Source organism: Oncorhynchus keta, chromosome 13, assembly GCF_023373465.1.
Source record: "Oncorhynchus keta strain PuntledgeMale-10-30-2019 chromosome 13, Oket_V2, whole genome shotgun sequence".
In the NCBI taxonomy this organism is placed as follows: Eukaryota; Metazoa; Chordata; class Actinopteri; order Salmoniformes; family Salmonidae; genus Oncorhynchus; species Oncorhynchus keta.
The window spans coordinates 42004337-42016310 of NC_068433.1; the positions used below are offsets into that span (position 1 = coordinate 42004337).

The window sequence follows — 11974 nt, forward strand, 5'->3', positions numbered from 1 at the left end:
ACACATTCTGCACTCTAATGCACATGTCATCCATACTGGTAAACACAAGGGGCAATAATCAAATACAAATAGAGAACATATGTCATTGATTGAACACAACCACTCAAAATGGATTTAACCTGTTTCAAATGATGCGACACAACCAATATAAGCCAGTTCAGAGAGCAAACAGGTTGTTGAAGGTGGGAAGGAGAAAGTCTGAGAATGGATACTGTAGTACAGTGCATTGTAGGCTGTATACTGTACAATGGACAAATTGTATGGCCCTGAACATTGTGCTTTCCATTTATTAACAGTACTGACTGCTCAATAGATTTTGACTGGTTGCAGGTTCATTTCAACAAAGAACAAGAATTACAGTATCACAGAGACAAAGGACAATTTTGTGAGATGCAGGGTACAGTACTGTAAAAATAGGGGTACAAGGAGGAGGAATAACAAAACAACTAAATTGCAAAGAGCAAAGCAGAGTAGTAATGTCTGATCAATGTTGAGCTACTATGATAGAACATGTTTTCGTTCATCAAAAGACAATGATGGAAAAATATGAATATTTTTTTAGATTAAAATGTACTTCTCCCTGAGAATTGTACGTTTTGAACAATGTGTTTTCTATTTTTTGGTGTATTGTTTACTGACTGCTTGAGAGTGTATATCATTTTGATCACTTTGTTTATGATTTGAGAGCAGTGTTTGATTTTGAACACAGGTAAAAACTGTTTTGAGGTGAATGTTTCATTTTGCAAGAGGAGTCAGAGGTTATGTAAATAGTGCTTGAAGATGAGGTTTTGTGTTGAATGTTTTCAGGAAATGGAGCAAGGTTTCAGAAATTGTGTTTTAGCAATTGAGAAAAACTGTAATTGAGAGAGAGAGAGATAGAGATATAGCACAGAGGAGCAAAGAGAGAGAGAGAGAGAGAGATATAGCACAGAGGAGCAAAGAGAGAGAGAGAGAGAGAGAGATAGCACAGAGGAGCAAAGAGAGAGAGATAGCACAGAGGAGCAAAGAGAGAGAGATATAGCACAGAGGAGCAGAGAGAGAGAGATATAGCACAGAGGAGCAGAGAGAGAGAGAGAGAGAGAGAGAGAGAGAGAGAGAGAGAGAGAGAGAGAGAGAGAGAGAGAGAGAGAGAGAGAGAGAGAGAGAGAGAGAGAACAGATGATAAGCTTCTGCTAAAGATGTTCCCTCCTGCCCCGACTAGTCCAAGTGATTAATGACATTCTCTCTCTCTCTTCTCTGTTTTAGCACAGTGGACACTGCCTCTCCGAGTGTAGTTGGAGTGAGCTATGGTGGTTTGGTGTATTAGGCTGCCATCTAGAGGTGCAGTAATTGTAAGAACACAATTGTTATTCAGGACCATCTTTCTCTCCAAAATATCCACCCAGAATTTTAGATGTATCACTTTGGATGGAGCAGGAACATCCATCTCCTACTTTATCAAACACACACACAGATACACACACACACACAGATATACACACACACACACACACACACACACACACACACACACACACACACACACACACACACACACACACACACACACACACACACACACACACACACACACACACACACACACACACACACACACACACACACACACCCTCCCCCATGCATCCTTAACAGAAGAAATACTCCCCCCTCCACTCTCTCTCTGAAATATATATGAATACACTTCCCACATTGCTTTTCCCAAAACAACTTTTCTCTTTCCTCTCTCTACTTTATTCTGTGTTTCCAGACTGAGTCCCTAAGTAGGAAGTAGCTCCCAAAGTTCCAGTGGGGTCCTGGGAATCAGCTCTGTGTAACATTTTTATTTTATTTAACCTTTATTTAACAAGGCAAGTCAGTTAACAACAAATTCTTATTTACAATGACGGCCTACACCTGCCAAACCCGGATGACGCTGGGCCAATTGTGCGCCGCCCTTTGGTACTCCCAATCACGGACGGTTGTGATACAGCCTGGAATCAAATCAGGGTGTCTGTAGTGATGCCTTTACCACTGAGATGCAGTGCCTTAGACCGCTGCGTCACTCGGGAGCCCAACATGACTAGTAACGTCATTTCCTGGACGCCTGTTGTAGTGTTGTCTTATAGATACAAGAGACAGAGTAGAACTCATTTTAATTGTGTTAGAAGGGCTCCATAAACAGTGACTTTCTTTCTAATGACCACATGGAGGTGCTATAAAAACCCAGCTAAGTCAGGTCCTAACTGCAGAGCCTATCACTGGAAAGAGGGTGTATCTCAAACGTCTAAATTGGCTTCCTCTCCTCCTCTCCTTGTCTCCCCTTCTTATGCATTGAAGGAGACTAGACGAATAGTCTAAAAAGCAGCATAACAATGTTTACCTATCAGGTGTTCGCCCCAAACAGAACAAATCTTCCATATGGGTGCAAAGGAATGAGAGAAGATGAGGAGAGGAGGACTATTGATACGCAGCTAGAGTTCACCAAAAGGCCACCAACTATTCCGTAGATAGATAGTGTTATTAAGTCAGCTAATTGCGCATCGTAAACCAACACAACACGTAAACACATGAGCCAAAACGCTATTATGATCAATGAACATGTTGACCTTTTCTGGGCTTTTCTAGTAGCCCCAGCCTCATTATGAGGTATCATTCATTTGGACTCATTTTGTAATTAAACAAAAGGACACCTCGGAAAATGGAATATCATTTCGGGGATGTTTATGAGTTTGGCAAAGAGGTTCAGCTGGCTTACTCTGGTTGCTAAATCTCTTTCTGCTGTGGCCAACTTTGTGGCATGTCAACAACAACGAATTTGGCCCGAGCAGAAACAGAATGCTACCCTTTATAACTTAGCTACACTCCTAAGCCTTTAATGATCAAATGATAATCTTCAAAGTTTTCTCGACATTGAATGAGAACAGTCAGCTGTCAAGGTAAAGGAGTTTATGGCAGTGTGTGAGTTACACAGTAAACCTGCTCCTCCTTCTATTGATCCTAATGATCCACTGCATTAGCCTACAAACCCTATCTGTCTTTACCTGGGGACACAGTTATGACACCTGATAGGAGTTACATGACAGCGAGGTAGGGAGACTAGGAAGGAAGATAGACGGACAGAAATCGACCTACGGCGAGAGAACCGGCTGGACAGAAAGAGACACGGAGAGACAGACAGACAGAAGGAGGTATATAGATACAAAGGGAGGAAGAGAGAGACCGAGAGGAAGAGAGCGATAGAACAAGACAGTGAGAGAGAGAGAGAGAGAGAGACACACACAGAGAGAGCAAGAGAGAAGCAAGTCTGAATTCTAGACGACAGACAACCAGTGAGGGGACCAGGAGGTGTAACAAAGGAGAGAGTTGTACCCCGTCTACAGAGCTCTGATTCGCAGGCTGGGTCACCCTCTACGGAGGAGCCTGGAAGTCAGTGGAGGGGAACCAGATAGGCCGGCGGTGCAGGATATGTCAGTGCACCATGGAGGCCCACAGAGACAGACTCCAGAGTGTGTCCCTCCCCAAGGTGTTGTCTCACTCCATCGAGCGGATCCTGAGGAGAGCACCGTGTCTGGATGGGGAGGAGAGGGGGGGCGGCGGAGAGGAGGAGAGAGGGAGCATGGCGGGAGAGACGGGGGCTGTGTGTGTGAAGACCACCGCTGAGCAAGAGCCTAAAGTCAACAGATGCCCAGGTGTGTTCAGTCAGTGGTTCCAAAGACTCAGTTTGTCGGAGCACACTGTGGATTTGATGAACTGTATGCTGCGGTTTTGATCAAAGTATCTGCTAAATGACCTTATTAGTAGCAGTAGAAAACTTCAATATCCAAAATACAAGGGGGGGGGGGGGACTAATTTCAATGAAGCAAGATCAATAGATAAGGACATTATATATTCAATAGTGTAGATTGTGTTTCTTGTGCTACAGCCTTCTAAACTGTAGAGTTTAACTCAGAGTTTGGAAACAGAGAAAGTAAATGGCATTGTGACAGTATTGCATGAGGAACGAATGCTTTATATTTGATTTGAAGAAGGTTTAAGTTTGTTCTAGCTAAGTATTTCTATCCTCTCCAGTGTACTAAAGCTCAGTTACTGCAGAGGCAAGAGTCAGAGGTTGTTTTATGGTTTCGTGCTTTTTTTCTACCCTTTTATATGGTGCTGCTTTGATGTTGATTTTGAAAAATGTCTTGTTAGTGATTCATAAATGCTCAATGCTCCGTCTTTTCTAAAAGCCGCTTAGAGAATTGGATTACTTCAAATTCCATTCTGGAGGAGCATAAATAAAAAAAAACGACAATAAACAAAACAATTATGATTAGAAGAAATACACTTGAGACACGGTAATGGGAATTCCTGTATAGCTGTGGGTTGTTTTAACCTTTACTTAAGGACAAAAATGTTCTGCAAATGTGTTACCGCCTGTATATTTAGTGCACAAATAATAACTTATTTCCTGTCATAACCGCTTCTGTAACTGTCAAGGTCTAATTGTATTTGGATAGTTACCTGTAAATACTGTAGACTTTTAAGTGCCACATTTAGCTAAACGGCCAAACACATTTACAGAGTTTGCTAAATATCCGCTTTCCATTTCGAAAGCAATAAATTGTGTGTGTGTGTGTGTGTGTGTGTGTGTGTGTGTGTGTGTTTTGTTTTGTTTGGAGTAGAGTCACGGAGCAGCAGTCGTCGGGTGCGAACCACATTCACCTCGGCCCAGCTAGAGGTGCTAGAAAGGTCCTTCCAGGAGAGCCAATACCCTGACATATATTCCAGAGAACTACTGGCCTCCCAAACACAGCTGTCAGAGGCACGAGTACAGGTAAGTACACTACTGTGTGTATTTGTGCGCGTGTGTGTGCGCATGCATTTCTGTGTGTTTGGTTGGTTTCTTGATGGTCCTCTAACATACAGTGAGCACCATAATTAATTGGACAGTGACCCTTTTTTGGTTATTTTGGTTCTGTACTCTGGCACTTTGAGTTTGGAAGGATACAATGACAATGAGGGTGAAGTGCAGACAGTCAGCATAAATTTGAGGGTATTTTCATACATATCGGATGAACAATTTAGAAACGATAGAAGCTTTTGTACATAGTCCCCCCCCCGCATTTTCGGGCATCAAAAAACATTGGACAGTTTAACATAATGTAGAATAAAGTAATCATTGTTAATATTTGGTCGCATATCCTCTGCATGCAATAACTGCTTGAAGTCTGCGATGCATCGACATCACCAGACGCTGGGTATCTTCCCTGGTGATGCTCTGCCAGGCCTGTACTGCAGCCATCTTCAGTTCCTGCTTGTTTCGGAGACTTATTGCTTTCAGTCTCCTCTTCAGCATGTAAAATGCATGTTCAATTGGATTCAGATCCGGCGATTGACTCGGCCAGTCAAGGATTTTCCACTTTCTGGCCATCAAAAACCCCTTCGTCGCTCTAGAAGTATGTTTAGGCCCATCGTCGTGTTGCATGACGAAGTGCCGTCCAATGAGTTTGGAGGCATTTGGTTTTTATCTGAGCAGAAAAAATATATCTGTCGACTTCAGAATTCAGTGTTCTACTTCTGTCTGCAGTCACATCATCGATGTAGACTATTGAGCCTGTTCCACTGGCAGCCATACAGGCCCAAGCCATAACACCCCCTCCACCATGTTTCACAGATGAGGTGGTATGCTTTGGATCATGGGCATGTCTTTTTCTTCTCCACACTTTCCTATTTCCATCACTCTGGTACATGTTAATCTTTGTCTCATCTGTCTACAATACTTTTCCCCCCAGAACTCTTGGGGCACTTTTAGGTGCTTTTTAGCAAACTATAATCCCGCCTTTCTGTTCTTCAGGCTTATCAGTGGTTTGCATCTTGTAGTGTATCCTCTGTAGTCCTGCTGGTGTAGTCTTCTACGTATGATAGACTTTGACACATCTACACCTGTATCCAGGAGAGTGTTTTTGATCTGTTGGGCTGTTGTCAGGGGGGTTTTCTTCACCATAGAGAGTATTCTCCAGTCATCCAATACAGTGGTCTTCCTCAGTCTACCGGGTCTTTTCATATAATTGAGTTCACCGTTGTTTTTTTCTTGTTAATGATGAACCAAACTGTTAACTTGGGCATGCCGAGGCATTTTGCAATGTTCCTGATTGATTGATTGATTGATTTTCATTTCCGAGCCTTATGACGGCCAGCTTCATTTGCATCGACACTGCTGTCTTCCTCATGTTGTCACACCCCAACAACAACCTCCAAAGGCAATAGCAAAGTCTAGAATCAATACTATTCATCAACAGCTCTCCTGCATTCACTAACGACACAAATGAATACACCTGCCTAACGACACACATCTGTGAAGCCAACTCAACAAATACTTGTACCTTAAAATGGGTGGACCATGTACAAAAGGTGCTGTCATTTCTAAACGGTTCATCCGATATGTATGAAAATACCCTCAAATGAAAGCTGACAGTCTGCACTTCACCCCTAGAGTACAGAACCAAAATAACAAAAAATGGTCACTGTCCAATGAATTATGGTGCTCACTGTATCTGCTGTGTGTTGTCATCCTGACCCAGATATGGTTCCAGAACCGCCGGGCCAAGTGGAGGAAGACTGGAGCTCTGGGAGAGAGCAGAGGATTGGACAAACTCTTAAACATCAACCAACAGCCTGAGAGGATAGTGCCGCTTCCTCCCCTGATTGGATCCCTCCAAACCAGGCCACACCCACTACGACACAAGCTCTTCATCTCCAAACCACCCTACCATCCCATTGGTGTTTACCAGAACTTCCTGCCCAAGCTCCACCCAGCCCTGGTACCCTACTCTGAGCCCTACCTGCTTCCCCTCCCAGCCCAGTCCTAGTTGACCCCAATGACACACACCATACCTGGACACACACTCAGCTGACAGACGAACACACCAGATGTCTTGTATGTCCAATATGTCTGTCCCTGTACATATGTGTTTTCTGCACGTAAAACAATTCTACTCATACAGAAATCTGCTATTTTCATTAATTTCATACAAAGTATCATAAATAAAGGTCTTCAGTCTGAGCATGATTAGCTGAATCAGGTGTGTTATTGTAGGGCTGGAATGAAACACCCAGTAGAGGTCTCCAGGACCAGAGTGGGAGAGTTGGAGACACGTGTCTCAGACTGATCCTGGGTTCTCTGGGATTCTGAGAAACACTCAGACTCAGTCATCATCCACAGTGTTACATCACTTCCAGGGTCAACCATATAGTTCCTTGGATCTGAGTAGTCCACTCAAAGGGTAAAGTAGTTTATGTGATATGATATGATTAATAGGACAATATTCTGGAGTCGTTGAACAATGAACATTAATGGGTGACGATTGCCAAGGAAACCATTATATATTATCATAAGGCATTTATAGTAGAAACTCAATAAATTACATATAGCCCACACATACGGTGCCAGGGTTTGAGAGAAAGATAGAGAGAGAGCGAGAGAGCGAGCGAGAGAGAGAGAGAGAGAGAGAGAGAGAGAGAGAGAGAGAGAGGAGGGGGGGTTATTTCAGATGATATGGGGCCTATAAAAGGGATACTGTGTTGAGATTTCAGATTATTACTCAATTGGTTTATTGCACTCTACATATATGGTACTACCTTATCTTAATTCACCTGGGGTGAATCTGAGGGCAGGGCATGTGTACAGTCATTATCTGAGACAGACACATACACACACACACACACACACACACACACTACCGGGTGTAGAGTCATCATAAAATGGTTCAATGTTTCAGTGTTGCAGACAGAAATAGAGTAGATCAGTAGATCTCTGAGAATTATGTTTTTAACTGCAAGTTCTGGAAATGTCATCCCAACTGAACACATGATCATCTACAGTGCCATGCAAAAGTACTCATCCCTTCCTCTGCGCTTTGGATTGGACCAAAGCGCAGCGTGGAAAGTGTTCATGATTTTTAATACCGAACTCCGACAAAACAACAAAATACAAAACAGAACATAAAGTTCTGCAGGGCTAGACAGCAACTATGCAAAAACAAGATCCAACAATCTAAGGTGGGAAAAAGGGCTGCCTAAGTATGATCCCCAGTCAGAGACAACGATAGACAGCTGCCTCTGATTGGGAACCATACCCGGCCAACAAAGAAATAGAAAAACTAGAATGCACACCCAAATCACACCCTGACCTAACCAAATAGAGAAATAAAAAGGCTCTCTAAGGTCAGGGCGTGACACTTGGCAGTTTTCCAATTTTGTTGCATTACAAACTGTAATTTAAATCGATTTGTATTTGGATATTCATGTAATGGACATACACAGATAGTCCAAATTGGTGAAGTGAAATGAAAATAATAACTTGTTTAAAAAAATACAAAACATTTCAACAATGTAATAGTGGTGTGTGCATATGTATTCTCTCCTTTTGCTATGAAGCACCTAAATAAGATCTGGTGCAACCAATTACCTTCAGAAGTCACATAATCAGTTAAATAAAGTCCCCCTCTGTGCAATCTAAGTGTCACATAATCTGTCACATAATCTCAATATACATACTCCTGTTCTGAAAGGCCCCAGAGTCTGCAACACCACTAAGCAAGGAGGACCACCAAGCAAGCGGCACCATTAAGACCAATGAGCTGTTCAAACAGGTCAGGGAGAAGTACAGATCAGGGTTGGGTTATAAAAAAAATATCCGAAACTTTGAACATCCCACAGAGCACCATTAAAGCCATGATTAAAAATGGAAAGAATATGGCACCACAACAAACCTTCCAAGAGAGGGCCCCCACCAAAACTCACAGACCAGACACGGAGGGCATTAATCAGAGAGGCAACAAAGAGACCAAAGATAACCCTGAAGGAGCTGCAAAGCTCCACAGCGGAGATTGGTGTATCTGTCCATAGGACCACTTTAAGCCGTACACTCCACAGAGCTGGGCTTTATGGAAGAGTGACCAGAAAAAAAGCCATTGCTTAAAGAATAAAATCAGCAAACACGTTTGGTGTTAGCCAAACGGCATGTGGGAGACTCCCCAAACATAGGGAAGAAGGAACTCTGGTCAGATTTTTGGCCATCAAGAAAAATGCTACGTCTGGCGCAAACCCAGCACCTCTCATCACCCCGAGAACACCATCCCCACAGTGAAGCATGGTGGTGGCAGCATCATTCTGTGGTGATGTTTTTCATTGGCAGGGACTGTGAAACTGGTCAGAATTGAAGGAATGATGGATGGCACTAAATACAGGGAAATTCTTGAGGGAAACCTGTTTCGGTCTTCCAGAGATTTCAGACTGGGACGGAGGTTCACCTTCCAGTAGGACAATGACCCTAAGCATAATGCTAAAGCAACACTCGAGTGGTTTAAGGGGAAACATTTAAATGTCTTGGAATGGCCTAGTTCAAAGCCCAGATCTCAATCCAACTGAGAATCTGTGCTATCTTAAAGACTGCTGTACACCAGTGGAACCCATCCAACTAGAAGGAACTGGAGCAGTTTTGCCTTGAAGAATGGGCAAAAATCCCAGTGGCTAGATGTGCTAAACTTATAGAGACATACCCCAAGAGACCTGCAGCTGTAATTGCTGCAAAAGGTGGCTCTGCAAAGTATTGACTTTGGGGGGGTGAATAGTTATGCACACTCACGTAAAAAATGTTTGGTCTTATTTCTTGTTTGTTTCACAATGAAAAATGTTTTGCATAATCTAAGTGGTAGGCATGTTGTGTAAATCAAATGATACAAACCCCCCCCCCAAAAAAATAATTCCAAGTTGTAAGGCAACAAAATAGAAAAAATGCCAAGGGGAGTGAATACTTTCGCAAGCCACTGTAAAAGTTTCTCAACTCCAGTCCTAGGGAAACAACTGGTCAATGGCATGATGATGAGTTGAATTGAATTGAATTGGGTGTGTAAGAGTCAATGAATGGGCTGGAGTAAGCACGTGCAGCCCTGTTCTGTGAGGCCTCAGGGCTGGTGTTGAGGAAATCGATTCTAATATTTCAGTGAGGTGGTTTGTTCCATCCTTCACCTGAACAGGTTAGAAAAATCTGTAGCCTATTTACGATGGCGCTCTTGCCTTGACTCAACAACACTTCTTCCCTCTGCTGAACTTTTGACCCCCTCTTATCTGTATTTTCAGGCGCTTAGCATTCGGGTGAACCCTGTGTTATAACAGTCTTATCAGACGAGCTAAGATTTGTCCCCGTCCACAGGCTAACGTTAGAACACACACACACACCAGTTTGGCCAAAGGCTGGCAGATTTGTGTGGGTGTTATTGAATTTTCCAAGAATTTGTTTGCTGTGTTTCCGAAATGCCTGAAGTGCTGAGCTTTAACCAACGTCCAAAGTTCAAAGTCATGCATTTCAAATGGAGGAACATTTCATTTTTATTTTACAGTTCTGTTTAACTGGTTTATTATGGTGTGAACAGTGAGTGGTACGCTGTATATATATATATATATATATATATATATATATATATATATATATATATATATATATATATATATATATATATATTAATGTATTGATTTATTTTTAAATAAATGTTCTTGTTGCTATATCACTTCATTTTCAAATGTACATCAGGAAACAATAAAAAATAGCTAATGGACTGAAGTAGGCTACTGAAAGCTGATAAATTCAAACTCGTATTTTAAAATAAATTGGACATATATTTTGATGAGCTTGGCATGGGTGTCCTCTTGTGGTTCAATAAGGGTGTCACAGCTGTGAGACCTTATTGCTGTGTTCCTGGTTTGAACAGGTGGTGGTGCTGTAGGACTTAGAATAAGGTACTGTGGAGATGCTATCTCCACTTTCGTTTCCTCTCCTGGCTCAAACATGATATTGTTTCCTGGTCATCTTTCTCACTATGATTTTTATTAGAGGCCTATCTGGAGCAATTTATAAAGGAGCATCATAGGGGCATTGCAGTTGACACGTCAGGATCTGGGCTAAAATATACCAGGGATCCCAATAGGAACCATATACAGTGCCTTCCGAAAGTATTCAGACCCCCTTGACTTTTTAATTAAAAAATGTTTCCCTCCTCCTAAATCTACACACAATACCCCATAATGATAAACAGGTTAATGAATGTTTTGCCCAAAAATATAAATTAAAAAATGAAATATCACATTTACATAAGTATTCAGACCCTTTACTCAGTACTTTGTTGATGCACCTTTGGCAGCGATTACTACAGCCTTGAGTCTTCTTGGGTATGACGCTACAAGGTTGGCACATCTGTATTTGGGGAGTTTCTCCCGTTCTTCTCTGAAGATACTCTCAAGTGCTATCAGGTTGGATGGGGAGTGTTGCTGCACAGCTATTTTCAGGTCTATCCAGAGATATTCGATCAGGTTCAAGTCCAGGCTCTGGCTGGGCCACTCAAGGACATTAACAGACTTGTCCAGAAGCAACTCCTGCATTGTCATGGCTGTGTGCTTAGGGTCTCTGTCCTGTTTGGAAGGTGAATCTTGTCCCCAGTCTGAGGTCCTGAGCGCTCTGGAGCAGGTTTCCATCAAGGATCTCTCTGTACTTTGCTCCGTTAATCTTTCCCTCGAACCTGACTAGTCTCCCAGGCCCTGCCGCTGAAAAACATCCCCACAGCATGATGCTGCCACCACCATGCCTCACTGTAGGGATGGTGTCATGTTTCCTCCAGATGTGACACATGGCATTCACACCAAAGAGTTTAAACTTGGTTTCATCAGAATCTTGTTTCTCATGGTCAGAGATTTTTTAGGTGCCTTTTGGCAAACTCCAAGCGGACTGTCATGTGCCTTTTACTGAGGAGTGGCTTCCGTCTGGCCGCTCTACCATAAAGGCCTGATTGGTGGAGTGCTCCAATCAAGTTGTAGAAACATCTGAAGGATGATCAATGGAAACAGGATGCACACGAGCTCAATGTTGAGTGTCATAGCAAAGGGTCTGAATACTTTTGTAAATACGTTTTTTATTTTTTAAATACATTTGCAAACATTTCTGAAAACATGTTTTTTGCTTTGT

At 42.5% G+C, this 11974-nt stretch overlaps 1 protein-coding gene across 2 annotated transcripts; it reads left to right on the plus strand.

Annotated features, from left to right (window-relative positions):
• Window positions 1-3006: 3006 nt before the first annotated feature.
• On the plus strand, window positions 3007-7027 carry LOC118392665 (intestine-specific homeobox-like). Of its 2 annotated transcripts, none has more exons than XM_035784705.2 (3): window positions 3007-3668; window positions 4638-4792; window positions 6540-7027. In XM_035784705.2, exons 1-3 carry the CDS (start codon window positions 3458-3460, stop codon window positions 6825-6827), a joined length of 654 nt encoding a protein of 217 aa, XP_035640598.1. In that variant the 5' UTR covers window positions 3007-3457; the 3' UTR covers window positions 6828-7027. The 2 variants fall into 2 exon arrangements, with proteins under 2 accessions (XP_035640598.1, XP_035640599.1); XM_035784706.2 differs by having other exon boundaries at window positions 3008-3668; window positions 4641-4792.
• Window positions 7028-11974: the final 4947 nt, after the last annotated feature.

Bases quoted from the DNA above. Each gene is read 5' to 3' on its own strand.
- LOC118392665 (XM_035784705.2), top strand. From the start codon at position 3,458: ATGGAGGCCCACAGAGACAGACTCCAGAGTGTGTCCCTCCCCAAGGTG. The intron at 3,669-4,637 runs GTGTGTTCAGTC...TTTTGTTTGGAG, and splicing joins TAAAGTCAACAGATGCCCAG to TAGAGTCACGGAGCAGCAGT. The intron at 4,793-6,539 runs GTAAGTACACTA...ATCCTGACCCAG, and splicing joins TGTCAGAGGCACGAGTACAG to ATATGGTTCCAGAACCGCCG.